This window comes from Notolepis coatsorum (genome assembly GCF_963971535.1).
Source record: "Notolepis coatsorum genome assembly, chromosome: 9".
In the NCBI taxonomy this organism is placed as follows: domain Eukaryota; kingdom Metazoa; phylum Chordata; class Actinopteri; order Aulopiformes; family Paralepididae; genus Notolepis; species Notolepis coatsorum.
In genome coordinates, this window is record NC_140173.1 from 47,520,636 (window position 1) to 47,539,657 (window position 19,022).

A 19,022-nucleotide genomic window follows, 5' to 3' on the forward strand; every position below is an offset into this window, starting at 1 on the left:
TATTCACAAAGCCACCATGGGGCGGGGGTCCCTCGCCATAGTCATCGGACTCGTTTTCTGATGCTGGGATCATCACAAAGGCATGTTTTATGATGGGGTTTGGTAAAATAGACGTTACCTTTGTCAGCAGGTCCGCCAAAACCCTGTCCACTCTTGCTCCGAAGTGTCTGATTCAGAACAGGAACAATTTTAATAAGTCAGTTGGCTCTGGCAGCGTCTACCACGGTGCGGTGAACAGATAACATTCATCCTCAGCCTGTTTGAAAATACAAGAATCCAACATAGTAGGGCTGACCCCTATTAGTCGAATAGTCGACTAATCGATTGAAAGGAGCCGTAGTCGACTGCCAACCTCTTAGTCGAATACAAAAAAATATATATATATATTATTTAAAAAAAAGAAAACGATTTTATCATTCTTTCCAAAAGAAAAGAGGCCTAGAAGCGTGGCTAATGCTAATGGCACGCATACTAGAGGCTAACTGCTTAAGAAAACAGGCACAGAGGCACTGACTAGACTAGACAAATATCAAGATGTATCCATCAGTGGACCAATTGCATGCTTTTGCAGACAAGAAGCCTTCAGTCGCCTCCTTCAGACATTAAGCACCCCCACAGCCCAAATGGAATGATAAAAAAAAAAAAAAAAATTATTATTTAAATTATTTAAAAAATAAGAATTTCGACTATCGGCTAATTTCGGCCAATCATAGTCGACTATCCAAATCCTTAGTCGGGGACAGCCCTACAACATAGTCTGGTGAAAACGCACCTTATGTTATGGCTGGATCGTCACCGTCTGTCCTCTTCATAATAATCTCCAATAGTTCACTTTATGCGACCATTGCCGAACATTAGTTGACTCTGGAGTGCTCTCAACTCTGGTGGCGGCGACTACCGCGGAGCGGTGAACAGATAACGTTATATCCTTGGCCGGTTTGACTATAGTATTTTTATGATTTACCAGAAGTGCTGAGTCCAATGTAGTCTGGTGAAAACGCACCTTATCATCCATAAGTGTGATCGTTTTGTCCTCTTCATAATAATCTCCAATAGTTCGCGTCGCCATTGCCGATGCAGTTTGCTGGCTAGTGGCTACTGTGGCCAGTGAGCAACCCCCCCCCCCAACAGGAAACTAGCCCAGATCAAAAGGTAGGCGAGACTGCCACCTATCGGGATTTGATCGTCATTTCAATTCTAATTATGTTAGGGTTACCAGGATCACATACAAGGTCAGGCGGACTGTTTAGTATGATAATAATAAAAAATACATAAAAACGAGTATACTAATTTTTGGCGTTCAGCGCATGGGCGCCAAAAACGAGTATACTTGTTTTTGGCGTCCAATGAGTTAATTTATACAATGGCATGCACATTTCTCGATTCAGTCAAGTTAGTAGGGGTGGGGGAAAAAATCGATACGTAGTAGTATCGATATTTCATTATTCATAAAAAAATAAATTAAAATAAAAATTGTATAAGGAAGTTGCATTGTTCATTTCAATACCTGTAATAGTACAGTAGTCCACACACACACACATGTGCATTCAGTTAAGTTGGAATATGACTGTAATACAGGTACATGCAACACAGATTACAGTGTTTACATCTGTCTGCTTGAGAAAATACCATGTTCTGCAATAAAAATTATTGAAGTGAGATGAACAGACTGAACTTAATTTTATTAGATAAAACATGCTGACAAAGTTTTACTTTTCAGTTGAAAAAAGGTAATAAACGAAATTTGATAAAAAAAATAAATAAAATGGGGCGGCTAAGTGGCGCAGTGGGCAAGGCGCTCGCCACTAATGCAGGAGATGCTGGGTTCGAGCCCAGCTCTCGGCATTGCTACCAGCTTGGCTGGTCGTTCATACTAACGCAATTGGCAGTGTTAGGGGTGGGAAGCTGGTGGGTGGGGATCGGACGTTGTGGACAGCGACTCCTACAGGTCGGTTGGTGCGCCTGCGCAGCAGAATCAGGAAGCAACGGGGGCGGCGTGTCCCTCCCACGCTGACCCTCGCCGCTGAGAGATCGTGCTGTGCAGGTGAAAAGATGCGACGGCGGCCTCCTTGTGTACCGGAGGGGACATGTGATGCAAGGCTTCGTCCACATTGCAGCCGGCCAGTGGGAGGCATGGCCTAACAGCGTTCGAGACAGGGGAGGGTAGAATTGAACAATACGAAATTGGGATGGGAGAAAAAGTAGATACAAAATAAAATAAAATAAAAAGATAATTTTTTTTTGCAATACTCAGCGTATCGCGATATATTTAGTATCCCGATACTATCGTATCGTGACGCAAGTATCGCGATAGTATCGTATCGTGAGGTCTCTGGCGATTCCCACCCCTACAAGTTAGACGTTGTTATTTATCATAACACACGCTCGTGATCCCAGAACCCGCCCACAACCGAATTACAATCACTCCGCCATTCGAGTTTTTAGGAATGAAACCAAGATGGCGGACAATATTCTTTATGAATGGATGTATTGATAGCGTCATAACGACTCATTCAAAAACGATTCTGTCACGTGGAATGTGTTAGTTGCTTACACAATGTTGGATTATGTAATAGACCTGTCTCAAACCCTGCCCCTTTTCTTGATCCTCCAATCACAGCTGTCGCTTACCTCGGACTTCCTCGTACAAACAAAGAGGAAGTCAGAGGTAAGTGACAGCTGTGATTGGAGGATCAAGAAAAGAGGGCAGGGTTTTGAGACAGGTCCATTGGTTGGTCAGGAGTCATTGTGAAACAAAATATAAATCGCGCGAAGTGTGTCGTTAGATGCCATTCGTCAAAGACCACCAGCCCCAAACTCTAAGCATAATCGACTTCGAAAGAGGGCCAAAGTATAACCAGTTCGAAACAAGGCGGACCTACTTTTTCTGCGGATGGTTTTGTGAATAAATCTCCATTATGATTCAATTAACGTGTGCTTATTGTATAGCAATAAGGTTGGATGAATTCGGCAATTGTATAAAGATGTAAGCACTGTCTATCTGTAATAACATTTTCAATCAATCAATCAATCCAATAACACACGCTCACTTCATTCTTAGACGGCATGCCTTGAAACAGCGCACCTCCGAGCTGCTTCTACACACGGAGGCAACTTCTCTTCTTTTTTTTGGAACTACTTTTTCTGCGGATGGTTGTCAATAAATCTTCAATTAATGTGTGTTTATTGTATAGCAATAAGGTTGGATGAATGCGCCAATTGTATAAAAGCCATTACACCACTTGTAACAACCACCCCTAGGCATGCTCTAATTCTCATAACACACTCCTGCGCGTGATGTAATGCTTAAGTATCTCGTAATTTCAACATGGAATTAAGGAATATCTAAATAAAAGCACACGTTGTTGAACTTGATTGCATATTTATTAGAACATTTTATTACAGCACTATATCAATACACGTTTATAAAACGAGGCATATTTAGCCAAAATGAACATTTATATAAATCTTATTTATTTATTTAATTTTTTTAATATATTTTTTACTTGCCAATGCGCCTACCCGCGACCCCACTTTGGGTCGCGACCCGTAGTTTGAGAACCGCTGGTCTACATACATCTGGTTCTGTGCCAATTCTTATTAGCTTGCAGCAAGTGTTAGACTTCGGTTTCAATGGGAATGCTAACAGGGTTTTTTTAGGTTGAGGAAGGAGAAATGCAGAAACTATATTCTATAACTATGTATAAGTCAACTATGTAAAAGTCACAGAATAGAATACAAAATGTCAAGATATACCTTTTAAACCCTGAAAGGCTATGAAGGAATTCCTCTTGGACCTCAACACAACCACACATATACAAAAACGGGGCCTTGTTGTGACTTCTATCGACTCTTTATTGCAGACACACTGCAGTGCATAGCGGAGATGCTGCGCATAACCAAACAAGCCCTGGGGCTGGACCTGCTGGTGGTGGAGAAGAGGCTGGAGAGGTGAGTTGTAATTGGCTCATCAATCTCAAATCCCACCCTCTTTTCTTGATCCTCCAATCACAACTGTCGCTTCCCTCTGACAAACGATGCTTCAATTGACCCTATCGCAATTGAACTGTTGCTTTTGGAGGGAAGCGACGGTTGAGATTGGAGGATGAAGAAAAGAGGACAGGGTTTGAAATGGGTCAATTTGTCATCATCGTCGGGGTGACCGACATCGTCCTGTTTCGGTGTTATACAACTTGTGCATTATGTACAATATTCTCATAACCATTTTAGGGCTGACCTCGACTAATTGATCGAAAGGAGCCGTAGTCTACTGCCAACCTCTTAGTCTAATGCAAAATATATATATATATTATTATTATTCATGCTTTTTGTATCATTCTTTCTAAAAGCAAAGAGGCCTAGAAGCGTAGCTAACTGCCTAAGAAAACGGGCACAGAGGCACTGAAAGAGGATTTCACTTGTCTAATGAACACCCTAGACAAATATCAAGATGTATCCATCAGTGGACCAATTGCTTTTGCAGAGGACAAGAAGCCTTCAGTCGACTCCTTCAGACATTAAGCACCCCCCACAGCCCAAATGGAATGATCCACTATCGACAAGTCGGTAGTCGACTATCTGCAAATTTTGGCCAATCAAAGTCGACTATACAAATCCTTAGTCGGGGACGGGCCTAAACCATCTGCATACATCACATGGCCATTTGCGGGGCACCTTCATCCAAACTGCCTCGCGGTGCCGTGACCGTGGGTGCAGACACTATTAGTGAGGTGCCCCCTCAGGAGGAATAGAAGCTCCTGTCCTAGTCATGTTAGTGCCATTATGCTGCTATACCATAAGCTACACAGACCACTGCCATGACCGTAACTAAATATCCCTGCTGTTAGAAGTCCTCACCATAGACGGACACTACGCTCAAGACTGCAGCCAAACATGGCCCAAATCTGATCTGTTTTCTTCACGACAGTGTGAGCAGCACGAATCACATGGAATCTGATCTTTTCTATTCTGATTTTGACTTTCATAACGTGGTCCTAAATCAGATACAGGTCAGATTTCTTTGCAATGCAACCTCCGTCTGAACAGTCATGTAACTTACATCCATGTGACTTTTATGTCACTCTAGATTGACATTTGTCAAATTCTTTACGTCCATGTTCTTTATTGTTCATTTGCGCATGTGGGTCAGTTCAGGAGCGTTACCAGTTCACACTGGAATCTGATATTGGCCACATTTGAAAATGAAAGTGAACGGACAAACAAAATAATCTGAGCAATAAATCAGAATTGAGCACTAAAGCTTGCAGTGTGAACGCAGCCACTGTAGCCAACAATGAACTTAGATCTGTCTGTTTTGATCTCTCTTTTTCCAGGCGGCATAGTAAACCTCATGAGGACATTATGGGAATACAAGCCAAAGCCACAGACCAGGTCCCCGGCAGCTCTGGCCTGGCGCAGGGCAAGAGCTTCCTCCTCAACAAGTTCTCCTCCCTCAACCAGAAGGTGAAGCAGACCAAGACCAACGTGAACATGGGCCCCTTCAGGCCTCTCGGCAGACTGGGCAACTTCTCCAAGCCGGACATGAAGGTGAACTTCCTGAAGCCCACGATGCACGTCAACCTGTGGAAGTCGGACAGCAGCCTGGAGACCTCGGACGGCAACAACGCCGGCACGGGAGGCCGGAAGGATCTCTGCGACGAGAACTCAGAGAACTCCGACTCAGACTCCTACAACTCTGACCCCGAGCGCCCGTGCTCCGGCTCCTTGGAGAACGTGGACTATGTGCTGCCCAGCTGCGGCATCGTGGCCTCGAACCCGCGGCTCGGCAGCCGCTCTCAGTCCATCTGCAGCGTGGAGCTGAACGTCCCCTCGGTCATCCGGGTCACCGGCTGCGACGGTAAGCGGGAGGAGGACTCCGCTAAAGTCGGGGGCGACCGGTCGCCGGGCGCCACCTCCGTGGCAGAAGAGGCCATCTTGATTGACTTTGGAACCCCCATCGACGCCTACTGCCACCAGTTCGTCCACGACGCTCACACCAAACCCGTGGAGGTGATCGGAGAGGAGCGGCCAGTCGCCGTCCCCCCGCAGAGACCCCCCCCGCCTATCCAGGCCAACAAGGGCCCCCCCGGCTCAGAGGAGCAGCCGGGCCCCGAGGACCAGCTGGACCCCCAGCTCCCCAGGCCGTCGCGGCTGGACGTCCAGTCCACCACCCCCAGCGGCGCCGGCCTCCTAACCGTCCAGAAGGCCAGCTCCGCGGTGTCGGGCGGGTCCCAGAGGAGCCTCTCCTCCCAGGTGGAGGGCAGCCTGGGGCCCTCGCCCGCCGACAGCAACGGCAGCAGGGTGGTGTCCCCCTTTGCCAAGATCAAGAGCTCCATGGTGCAGGTGGCCAGCTTCACCCAGGCGGGCTTCACCCAAGGCATCAACTTCGCCGTGGCAAAGGTGCAGAAGAGTCCGGAGCCGGAGGCCGTCAACGAGACCCAGGAGAACGAGCTGAAGGCGATGTTTACACAGTGCCGGACCAGGATCATTCAGATCTAGCTCTTCCCTTACAGCCGTGTGTACGGTTAAGCTGCAGTCTCTACCAAGGTCCTGCAGCCGTGTGTACAGTTAACCTGCAGTCTCTACCAAGGTCCTGCAGCCGTGTGTACAGTTAACCTGCAGCCGTGTGTACAGTTAACCTGCAGCCGTGTGTACAGTTAACCTGCAGCCGTGTGTACAGTTAACCTGCAGCCGTGTGTACAGTTAACCTGCAGTCAAGGTCCTGCAGCCGTGTGTACAGTTAACCTGCAGCCGTGTGTACAGTTAACCTGCAGTCGTGTGTACAGTTAACCTGCAGCCGTGTGTACAGTTAACCTGCAGTCGTGTGTACAGTTAACCTGCAGCCGTGTGTACAGTTAACCTGCAGCCGTGTGTACAGTTAACCTGCAGCCGTGTGTACAGTTAACCTGCAGCCGTGTGTACAGTTAACCTGCAGCCGTGTGTACAGTTAACCTGCAGTCAAGGTCCTGCAGCCGTGTGTACAGTTAACCTGCAGTCTCTACCAAGGTCCTGCAGCCGTGTGTACAGTTAACCTGCAGTCTCTACCAGTTAACCTGCAGTCTCTACCAGTTAACCTGCAGTCTCTACCAGTTAACCTACAGTCTCTACCAGTTAACCTACAGTCTCTACCAGTTAACCTGCAGTCTCTACCAGTTAACCTGCAGTCTCTACCAACGTCCTGCAGCCGTGTGTACAGTTAACCTGCAGTCATGTGTACAGTTAACCTGCAGTCATGTGTACAGTTAACCTGCAGTCATGTGTACAGTTAACCTGCAGTCTCTACCAAGGTCCTGCAGTCATGTGTACAGTTAACCTGCAGTCATGTGTACAGTTAACCTGCAGTACAGTAGCAGTAGCATAAGCTTGCACAATGGGCCACTACTCAGCCGAGAACCCCGCTCTCCTAAAAGTCACCCCCTAGTTGGACCAACTGATGTTTACAGTAAGCCTCTTTCAGGACGTACAGTACTTAAGCCCCGACATGACGGCGACTATGTTTACATGCACACAGTTATGTAATTATTGCTCCCATTCCTCGGATTATGAAAAATGATTTGGTTTAAGCAATTTACACGTGTGACAAAGACAGTATTATTACTATTTTTGTACAATCACTCATATTGTAGTTATTGATTCTCTATCTCCCCTCTAGGCCCACAAGTCATATGAATTTATCTCCCGTTATAAACTGCAGTCATGCGTTGCTCCATTGGAAGGTCAGGTGTGAAAGTATTTTCATGCTAATGTGACAAATATCTAGTGAAGAGGAAATGTGAATGTAAAAATGTACCCCTTTAACAATTACATTGTTACATTGAAGGTTTGTTGGGAAATTTACATAAAGGGTGAAAACTCTTTAATTGTTGGGTTATATATATATCCATGATCCACACAGCAAAGTGACCATATGTGACTTGGCACTCGTCCATACGTTTTGAGTGCATTATGAATACTCGTATTATTACTTAACTCAAGTGATACTTAAGTTTCACATGTCCCGTTTTAACCGTCCTAATCTCCGAAATCCCATAGCCACGTTAATGTTGGTGTATCGGTGTGCATGTAAACATAGTAACATACTGACCTTAATCTTTGTGAAATCATTTACAATTGATGTCCCTGCTACGGTTGCATGTGAGGCGGTGAAGAAAAAGTGAGGGAGAAAAGGCAGGTGATGGTTGACCGCATGTTGAAAGACAAGCTCTTAGATTGATCATGTACTGTATTTGGTCCCATGTGTGCAGGGGTTGTGATGTTATGCCATCTGTTATTGGCACCCAACTCTCTTACGCGGCCGTGGTGGTAGAATCTGACCAATCCTCTTTTGGTTTCCATGTTGAATATTAGTGTATAGCTATGATTTTGAAAACAAATCAAGGTAATATATTTGGCCCTCATGTACAGTAATATCAGTGTTGTCACGTGCATCCTAGGAAGTAAAGTTAGTAAACCACTGAGAGTCAATTACCACACGAAAACTTAGTAAAAAGTATACCGTTTGACATGTACAGTGAGTATTGTATGTATATGCGTTCCCTGAGTAGAACCTTCCCATTTACCAACATATATGATAGCGTTATATATATATTATATATATTCATGGACATAGGGGATTTAGTATCTCTCTCCACACACTAAGGCTTTTGTATTGATGCTAGAGTGGCAGCTTAACATGTCTGAAAGGGTATGAGCAATTTATTTAGAAAAAGATTATTATACCCAATACACAATGATCGTTAACCACAATATAACCAGAATAATACTGGTTGGAGTTGTTTTTGATATATATATATATATATATAAATGTGTGTGTATATATCTATATGTATACACGTGTATATGTGTGTATTTATCTGTATATATATATAATTTGTTATGTGAATGGTTGTACTAAACCCAAGGGTGGGTTTTGAACCAAGTCCTCTGTCGGCCTTGTATATTAACCCAAGTTGCATGTTTGAGACGATGGAGAGGAGCATATATATGCGATAGCCCCATCCTAACATTAATGAAACACTGTCCAGCTTTATTCCCTAAATCAAAAGCATAACTTGCCTTAACCAGAGTTTTAAGTGGGGTTGTGTATATCAGGTATTCATGGTAAAAATAAAATCTACCTTTTTAAGTCTTGTTACATCGGGTGTACTGTAGATGCAGTATGAGATCATGTACAGGGTTACCGTACGTCAATTTGCTTTATCTTGGGATATTTCCTCCACTATATTTCGTGTGTATGGTCTAAGTTGTATGTGGCGTGTTCAGGAAACTAGCCACTTTTAGACATTTAAAAGGTGGGGGTTTGTGGTTCTGTGTGTCTGGGTTGTGGTTCAATGTGCGTATGCTTGTGTGTTTGTTTGCTAGAACCTCCCTGCTGCTGCTAGTATTTATGAGTGTTCAATTTAGATCTTATTCTATATTCTGTATAGCTGAACTGTAAACGTTGGTATATTATATTCAAGAGGGTTGTTTGTTCTCTTCTCGTTAACCTCATCAAATGAGGGTTTTGCCTTGTGAATAAGGCTTTGCAATGTTTTGTATTTAATATCTTCCACTGGACCTCACTCTTGTGCCCTGAAAATGGATATGTACTGATTTCAGACTATTGACTCTGGTTTCTGTATATTGGTCTCTAGGTAACTTTCCAAACCTTGGGCTTGAGACTCCGTAAGATGCCCCGATATTCGCACAGGGCTCCTTAAACATTCCCAAACTAAAATGACTAAATAACTATAGTTAAAATAATTATCTTACTGTTATTTTGAAAAGATAACTACTGCACAGTAAAAGCCATACTGCTTGCCTATGAGTCCGCTTTGATGAGGTCAGAAGACCACCTGGCTTTCAGTTCAATTGGTTGTTTCCAATTGGCTTTACAAGTTGGATATCGATTAATGCACGGTTTCAATTGGTTTTTACATGTTTTGGTTACATGAATATTCTAAACCTCTAACGGTTCAACTGCCAAAAAAAGGTTGGGAATACCTCCTAGGCTATAGCATCGTTGTGATAATCCGTTCTGGAATACCTAGGCTATAGCATCTTTGTGATAATCCGTTCTGAAATACCTAGGAATATCCCAAGATAAAGTCACGTTTAAAGTTTTGTGTTTTTGTAATAAGTGACTGTCATCTTTTTTCCCCTGTCTCTCAAATCTGCATTATGTAGCTGTGTAGCTCACCTGCAGCATCGAGCCCTGGGATGTTCTTAGTGAGCCTGTAGCGGTCGAGCCCTGGGATGTTCTTAGTGAGCCTGTAGCGGTCGAGCCCTGGGATGTTCTTAGTGAGCCTGTAGCGGTCGAGCCCTGGGATGTTCTTAGTGAGCCTGTAGCGGTCGAGCCCTGGGATGTTCTTAGTGAGCCTGTAGCGGTCGAGCCCTGGGATGTTCTTAGTGAGCCTGTAGCGGTCGAGCCCTGGGATGTTCTTAGTGAGCCTGTAGCGGTCGAGCCCTGGGATGTTCTTAGTGAGCCTGTAGCGGTCGAGCCCTGGGATGTTCTTAGTGAGCCTGTAGCGGTCGAGCCCTGGGATGTTCTTAGTGAGCCTGTAGCGGTCGAGCCCTGGGATGTTCTTAGTGAGCCTGTAGCGGTCGAGCCCTGGGATGTTCTTAGTGAGCCTGTAGCGGTCGAGCCCTGGGATGTTCTTAGTGAGCCTGTAGCGGTCGAGCCCTGGGATGTTTGTTTAGTGAGCCTGTAGCCCGTCCTGCTTCGCTCAGTTACTGACCCTGCTGATGTCGTCTGGTGCTGCCAAAGCTGTAAAAACCAAGGCTATATAATGCAATAGGAATATATTATATAAGGCTTTAATGCGAGAGTGAAGCGGAGGGAGCAGGGCTTTGTAACTTCAAGGAATTCAAAGTGGACCAGTTATCAAACAGGATAACCTATTCTGACAAAATTTGGTATATGTTTATGTAGATCGCAATGTTGGACGTGGGGCATTGTTCATTTTGTTTATGCAAACGTTGATGTTTGAATTTGATCTAACATCTGTGAGGTTTCTTTTACCTGCAGCTTTTTTCTTTTCTTTTTTTACACAAAGTGCTTTAAACACAGTTTTGTTTGTTGTCCATGGTCGACTTTTTACCCATAACCATCCTATTCATCGATGATGTACAATGACATTCGCATTCTCATGTGACGAGAGGTTGAAAGCATAGGATTGCACTGCATTTAAGCACATTTCCCAGCGTTTTAGTAACCATGTCGTCTGAATGGGTCTGTGGTTGTAGTTCACCTCTTTTAAAAGCAACCGACTGTTGTTTTCCATGTACTCGAGATTTTATTGAATATTAAAATATCCTATTTATTCTTAACCCGACCTTCTTGAGGTGTGTTACTGATCCAGGAAGATATGTCCCTGTGGGAATGAATGAGTGGGAATGAGAGCTGCATGTTTATTGTCAAACCCAGAAACAACCGGTAAAATTTGTGAAATGAATTAGGACTTCGGAAAAAAGGCACAAGGGGGATATTCTTAGGTAGACCTCTGTTCATTATTTACATACGAGGTCAACAATAGGATGATACTGTATAAAACTAGACAATTTGGTCTTAGATGACAGTTTGGGAGACTACTGGCAAGAATCCCACAAATTAACAATATTTTATTTAAATAGGGGAAAACCCAGGCCTGTTTCTTGCCATATGCGGTTGCATAGGGCCCCCGAAGCCACCAGGGGGGCCCCTAAAATGGCTCATTTATGTGCATTTGGGAGATGTTATAATTCAGATTTGGTAAATCCTACATGGGATTGCTGGGGTCAACTTGAGATGTTTGATTTGAATGAGAAAAAAATATATACGTTTTTTTCACTGATCTAGCCTCTTTTCGTCAGCCGACCACAAATCACGTCAACTACCCTTCTCTTTTTCGGGATTATCTACCTAAGGTTATTGGCATAAATTAGAACGCAGTTAGTTTATCTACCCTTCTGTGAACGTGTAGCAAAAATCGGCATTGCAATCCGATTCAACTGTATTTACAGTAGATTTCATTCACGGTTCTTGCTGCACGCCTAGTGATACTAAATCCAGATTGAACTCCATTCATTGGAAAGAGGAGATTTGGCCCGATCCATAGATGTGCAACTCGGCTATAATAAGGTCATTTATAGGCCCGATATTCTATAATAATATTTCAAATTGCATGTGTCCGGATGGCAGAATTCAGTACTGTATCTACAAAACCTTGTTTAATCATCTTCCCTTTATTAATTTGCTTAGATTTTCTGTACACTTGATCTCAAGAAGGTGCTGAATGAGCTCTGGCAGTTTTTCATATCTGGATTTTTAGCATGGTCAAAGATGCAAAGAAAAATCATAATTTATATTCTCCTTTGTTTCATCACAATTTACTCAAGCCTAATAATATTTCTGACACTGGGAATACATTCCCTGAGATCCATAGATGGCCGCTAGATATATAAGAACAAACTTGTAGAAGTGGAGCAATCTTCTATTTACTTAGGTATGTATTTTTAGGCGGATTTTCAGAAAATATGGCTAGGGCTTAAGAGGTTAAAGTGCACCAGATTGATGCATTTAAATGTATGGCCACCTTAAAGGGTTTGGAATCCCCCCACCATAGTTTCACAAAATAGAGGCCCCCAAACAACATTTCACATAGGGCCCCCAAAAAGCTAGAAATAGCCCTGGGAACACCACACATTCATTCTTTTTCTTTTGGATCTTTCCCCCCCCTCCTTTTCCTGTTTTTTTCTCCCATCCCAATGTTAGTCGTTATGCCAATTCCCAATCCCTTTCCTGGTCGCTGCGCACTTACCCCCCACAGTCGGTCTGGGAGAGTGGAGACTATCACATGCTTCCTCCGACACATGTGTAGCCAGCCCACCGCTTCTTTTCACCTGGCAGCGCGGACTCTCACTGAGGGTGTAACGTGTGGAAGGATCACACTGGAACACCACACATTCTAATGTTATTTCCATGGCCTAAGACGGTTCAATCAATATTGGTGAACATGAGCTGCTCTCCCAAAGCCAGAAACCAGAGGAACAAGAATCACCAGGTACTGTATAACATTTGGAGCTGCTCCATTGACAATAAATGAGACAGATTTTGTGGATCCACAGAACGTTTGTCTTCCTTTTATACGTATATCCAAATGAGCTTCATTCTACAGTACCGGTCTCAGTTCTCAAACAGAAAATGTACCTACAGTATGAACAAATGTACCTATGAACTCAACATACATCATCTATAAAATATTTCCCAATTATTAGTTTCAGACTTTATACTATTATACTTTAAACACTCACCAGAGGAATAACGTAATAATTCTGAAATTGGCCATACAGTAGTTCCCCTGTAAGGCATAAATGATGCATATCAATTCTAGACCTACAGTAGCACCAAAGAGTGAATGTATGTACAACTTGCCCCATTAACCCTTTCACTACCAAATGGCTAACCCTTTCACTGCAATAATACAGGTTAACCCTTTCACTGGCACGCGACAAAGGGTTAACCCTTTCACAACACTGGTTGCACGCACGCTAATGACGCCACGTGCCCTCCAGGGCGCGTGCACATAAATGTTCCCTCGCTTAAGCACAGACTAAAGACGGTGCCTAATTGCCTCTATGCATGGAATGTAACATTTCATTCACAAGTTATGTGTGAATGTATCTGAGAACGTATTTAACACACCCGACGACCGGCGCTATTGATATGCAAAGTAGCCCAGGTGGGTACTTATAGCGAGTTGGCGAGCGCATTCCTGTGTGCACGTGCTTCTGCTCACACAACTTTGGCTGCAATGCGTGCAACCCCATCCCATGAAGAACGCATCACTGGCAACCACACTACAGACTGAAGGGGTTAACACTGTAGTGTGGTAGTGAAAGGGTTAAGTTAATTCCATCCAAAAAAAAATGTAAATGTCATTTGACAAAGTGATTGACTGTGAGCCTAGACGGAGCAGAGAGGCTGAAGAGAGGCCGACCTATTTTATACATGAAAAACAACTTTTATTACAAGCTTATTTATCTTAACAAGTATCAAAAAAAGACATTTCCTTATTCCATGGTTTACAGACTGGGTTCCTGTGCATCACGGCTCGTTGCCGTTAACACCCTTCTGCTGCTCGGTCCTGCTCTGTCGCAGCGTCTCCATGTGCTTGGTCCTCATCCAGCAGTCTCTGGAGAGAGTGGTCTGTCCCGCGCTGAGGGACAGCAACCTGGGGGACAGTATAGAGTTAATGTTGCGCGCTGAGGGACAGCAACCTGGGGGACAGTATAGAGTTAATGTTGTGTGCTGAGGGACAGCAACCTGGGGGACAGTATAGAGTTAATGTTGCGAGCTGAGGGACAGCAACCTGGGGGACAGTATAGAGTTAATGTTGTGTGCTGAGGGACAGCAACCTGGGGGACAGTATAGAGTTAATGTTGCGAGCTGAGGGACAGTATAGAGTTAATGTTGCGCGCTGAGGGACAGCAACCTGGGGGACAGTATAGAGTTAAACCTGGGGGACAGTATAGAGTTAATGTTGCACGCTGAGGGACAGCAACCTGGGGGACAGTATAGAGTTAATGTTGCGCGCTGAGGGACAGTATAGAGTTAATGTTGCGCGCTGAGGGACAGCAACCTGAGGGACAGTATAGAGTTAATGTTGTGTGCTGAGGGACAGCAACCTGAGGGACAGTATAGAGTTAATGTTGCGCGCTGAGGGACAGCAACCTGAGGGACAGTATAGAGTTAATGTTGCGCGCTGAGGGACAGCAACCTGAGGGACAGTATAGAGTTAATGTTGTGTGCTGAGGGACAGCAACCTGAGGGACAGTATAGAGTTAATGTTGCGCGCTGAGGGACAGCAACCTGAGGGACAGTATAGAGTTAATGTTGCGCGCTGAGGGACAGTATAGAGTTAGGGCGTTTTCACACCTGGCTCGTTTGGAGCTGTTGTTTCCGGAACCTGGAGCGTTTACCCCCTATTTCGGTTCATTTGGGCATAAATTATGTGAACACAGCAATCGCATTCTGTTGCGGAACAAAACAAGTGGGCCGAGACCACCTAGAGAGGGTGGTCTCTGCGCACTTCCAACCCAACCCGAAGCGACTCGTACGCTGTGAGAATGCAATCGACTTAACAAACAGACACAACTTACTTGCCGTACTGTATACGCGTTGCATGACGCTTTCGCATTGAATTGTGGGCGGGATCAGTTTGTAGTCTTTAGGCAGCTAGATCGGTAAAGTTAGCTATAGACCACTGCACTTCCGCGTTACATTGAAATCGGGGAGGAGAGAGCGGGGGGAGCTATGAATGAATGTGGATGAGAGCCGTGATGTAAGTGGTTGCAGCTACGGCTGTGGCGGTGCTGGAGACATGATCCAATAGACATTTATGCGCCTGAGTTTCCTGAACACGGCACGACCCATTCCTAATCGATCAGAACAAAAAATCGTCCGATTTACATCACGGCTCTCATCCACATTCATTAATTTGCTCCCCCCGCTCTCTCCTCCCCGATTTCAATGTAACGCGGAGATTCAGAGTATAGAGTCACCCCAAATTCTGACCAATGAGTGACAGTTTGCTCGCGCGTGCGTTTGTTTTGGTCCGCTGTTAACACAGCCGTGTAAACACGAACTAAGGGACAAGTGCAACATTGTATCATTATAGTCCCTGTGTCTCCCTGAATCAGAACAAAGCAAACAAACTACAGGTGTGAAAACGCCCTTAATGTTGCGCACTGAGGGACAGTATATAGTTAATGTTGCGCACTGGGGGACAGTATAGAGTTAATGTTGCACACTGAGGGACAGTATAGAGTTAATGTTGCGCGCTGAGGGACAGTATAGAGTTAATGTTGCGCGCTGAGGGACAGTATAGAGTTAATGTTGCGCACTGAGGGACAGTATAGAGTTAATGTTGCGCACTGAGGGACAGCAACCTGGGGACAGTAGAGAGAGAGACGGCAACCTGAGGACAGTAGAGAGAGACGGCAACCTGAGGACAGTAGAGAGAGAGCGCAACCTGAGGACAGTAGAGAGAGACAACAACCTGAGGACAGTAGAGAGAGACAGCAACCTGAGGACAGTAGAGAGAGAGCAACCTGAGGACAGTAGAGAGAGACAACAACCTGAGGACAGTAGAGAGAGACAGCAACCTGAGGACAGTAGAGAGAGAGACGGCAACCTGAGGACAGTAGAGAGACAGCAACCTGAGGACAGTAGACAGCAACCTGAGGACAGTAGAGACAGCAACCTGAGGACAGTAGAGATACAGCAACCTGAGGACAGTAGAGAGAGACGGCAACCTGAGGACAGTAGAGAGAGAGCGCAACCTGAGGACAGTAGAGAGAGACAACAACCTGAGGACAGTAGAGAGAGACAGCAACCTGAGGACAGTAGAGAGAGAGCAACCTGAGGACAGTAGAGAGAGACAACAACCTGAGGACAGTAGAGAGAGACAGCAACCTGAGGACAGTAGAGAGAGAGACGGCAACCTGAGGACAGTAGAGAGACAGCAACCTGAGGACAGTAGACAGCAACCCGAGGACAGTAGAGACAGCAACCTGAGGACAGTAGAGATACAGCAACCTGAGGACAGTAGAGAGAGACGGCAACCTGAGGACAGTAGAGAGAGAGCGCAACCTGAGGACAGTAGAGAGAGACAACAACCTGAGGACAGTAGAGAGAGACAGCAACCTGAGGACAGTAGAGAGAGAGCAACCTGAGGACAGTAGAGAGAGACAACAACCTGAGGACAGTAGAGAGAGACAGCAACCTGAGGACAGTAGAGAGAGAGACGGCAACCTGAGGACAGTAGAGAGACAGCAACCTGAGGACAGTAGACAGCAACCTGAGGACAGTAGAGACAGCAACCTGAGGACAGTAGAGATACAGCAACCTGAGGACAGTAGAGAGACAGCAACCTGAGGACAGTAGACAGCAACCTGAGGACAGTAGAGACAGCAACCTGAGGACAGTAGAGATACAGCAACCTGAGGACAGTAGAGAGAGAGCAACTTGAGGACAGTAGACAGCAACCTGAGGACAGTAGAGACAGCAACCTGAGGACAGTAGAGAGACAGCAACTTGAGGACAGTAGAGATACAGCAACCTGAGGACAGTAGAGAGACAGCAACCTGAGGACAGTAGAGATACAGCAACCTGAGGACAGTAGAGAGACAGCAACTTGAGGACAGTAGACAGCAACCTGAGGACAGTAGAGAGACAGCAACCTGAGGACAGTAGAGACAGCAACCTGAGGACAGTATTAAACCTCTGCCGCTGATATAAACCCAAACATTTGTGATTTATATTGACCTCGGGACCAAACCTTGTCCAGAGGGAATCAACAGATGTGATTGGAGGATCAATAAAAGAAGGCAGGGTTTGAGATGGGTCAATTATCTGGATAAAAGGGACTTTTGGGGGGTGAGCTCACCTGGCCACAACCAGCAGCCTGTGTAGGTCCTCGGCCGAGATGCTCTGGGGGTCATCCTTCCTCATGTCAACAAAGTCCTCCTCCACCGCCTGGTGGAACACCACGGGAGGAAATAGGAGAAAGTGAGCGAGTGACCTTAACCAGGGTTCCCACAGACATTGCAAAATGAAATTCAAGGACTTTCACATACTTTTCCAAGCAACATTTTTTATTTAAAAAGGGTATTTAACCTCTTAAGCCGGGAGCCCTATTTTCTAAAAATCAGCATAAAATACATACCTAAGTAAATGGAATATTGCTCCACTTCTACAAGGTCCATTTGCATATTGTTGGTATCTAGGGACATCTATGGACCTCAGGGAATGTATTCCCAGTGTCAGGAATAGTGTGTCTATTACTAGGCTTGCTTAAATTGTGATGAAACAAAGGAGAATATGAATTATGATTTGCATCTTTGACAGTGAATAACACCATGCTAAAAATGACCAGACATGAAAAACTGCCACTGAGCTCGTTCGGTACCTTCTTGAGATCACGTGTACAAAAAATTAAAGGAAATGAATAAAGGGAAGATGATTAACACTTTGAATGCCAGCCGTGTTAGCCATCCGTGTGCCACCGCTGTAAAGGATAGGGGTTTTCACTGTGCATCGCGGTGTTTGCAGGGCTATATCTATATTCTAGCTATGGAGACAATACTATGGCTCATTTGACAGTAACTATCCCTCGTTCAACATGTGAAAAATAATAAATGTTTTCATGTATACGTTCGCATGTTATACCGTGGTGAATATTGTATAGTTTAAGAGTGATCCTGGATAATTCTTGGTAACTGTTACGGAGCGATGTGTGAATTTAGCTAAAAGCGTTTGCGTTGCTCGTCTGGACGCGTTACTATTTCCAAATCAAAAGGTATATAATAGGTATTATGTTTTCATCATGAATGCATGAAAGGGGGTGGGGGTAATTTTTTTATGCTTTGTTCGCCAGTAACGGCATTCGTTTTGAATACTACATACGTTGATCGGCCGGATCGATGTGAAATCATTGTTGGATCAAAGTAGGATTGATGTCATATAGTCCTTACCTTTACTAGGAGGTATACCAAAAAGAATATTCCAATTGTCTGATCGCGATTTCCAGTATTGGTGTCGATCGGGTCCCTGACATGAAGTGGCACAAGATATGCCTCAAGTGTGCTCAACGCGTTTCGAAGTGATCGGATGAAGCGATTTACTTGGCTTGGTCTAAATTCTCCGCCCGGACGAAATTAGATGCGACACAGTGTGAAATAAGGTTTCAAAGGGTGGACGATACTGCCACCTAGCAGGATGCGGCCGGTATTGCCCTTTTCGGATCTCAGAATGATTTCCTATGGTAACACAGAGGTCCGTGACACTGCATAGAATAAAACGATGAAAACCCGAGAAATCTCGGGTTTTGGCACCCAACCGCTGGCGAGATTACCCGAGAAATGTGTTAAACAGAAGGTTTTGTAGATACAGTACTGAATTCTCCCATCCGGACCAATGCAATTTGAAATATTATTATAGAATATAGAATAGCAGGCCTATAAATGACTTTATTATAGCCAATTCGCTCATTTATGGATTGGGC

The 19,022-nt window shown here is 44.8% G+C and overlaps 2 protein-coding genes across 4 annotated transcripts in view; one reads left to right on the forward strand and one right to left on the reverse strand.

Moving 5' to 3' along the window:
- inpp5f (inositol polyphosphate-5-phosphatase F) overlaps nucleotides 1–6,571 on the forward strand; it is an 83,356-nt gene extending 76,785 nt beyond the window's left edge. Inside the window, exons 19-21 of one of the 2 annotated variants that reach the window (XM_084321425.1) lie at nucleotides 3,864–3,951; nucleotides 5,334–5,484; nucleotides 5,548–6,571. In XM_084321425.1, the coding sequence (XP_084177551.1) occupies nucleotides 3,864–3,951; nucleotides 5,334–5,484; nucleotides 5,548–6,498 (1,190 nt within the window). In that variant the 3' untranslated portion in view covers nucleotides 6,499–6,571. Of the gene's footprint in view, nucleotides 1–3,863; nucleotides 3,952–5,333 lie in introns of both variants that reach the window. The other variant, XM_084321424.1, reaches the window with a different exon arrangement.
- A 6,570-nt stretch (nucleotides 6,572–13,141) lies between these two features.
- mcmbp (minichromosome maintenance complex binding protein) overlaps nucleotides 13,142–19,022 on the reverse strand; it is a 68,066-nt gene continuing 62,185 nt past the window's right edge. For both annotated transcript variants that reach the window (XM_084321744.1, XM_084321743.1), the window contains exons 15-16: nucleotides 17,406–17,494; nucleotides 13,142–14,189 (exon numbers count right to left, since the gene is read on the reverse strand). In XM_084321744.1, the coding sequence (XP_084177870.1) occupies nucleotides 14,063–14,189; nucleotides 17,406–17,494 (216 nt within the window). In that variant the 3' untranslated portion in view covers nucleotides 13,142–14,062. The remainder of the gene's footprint in view (nucleotides 14,190–17,405; nucleotides 17,495–19,022) is intronic.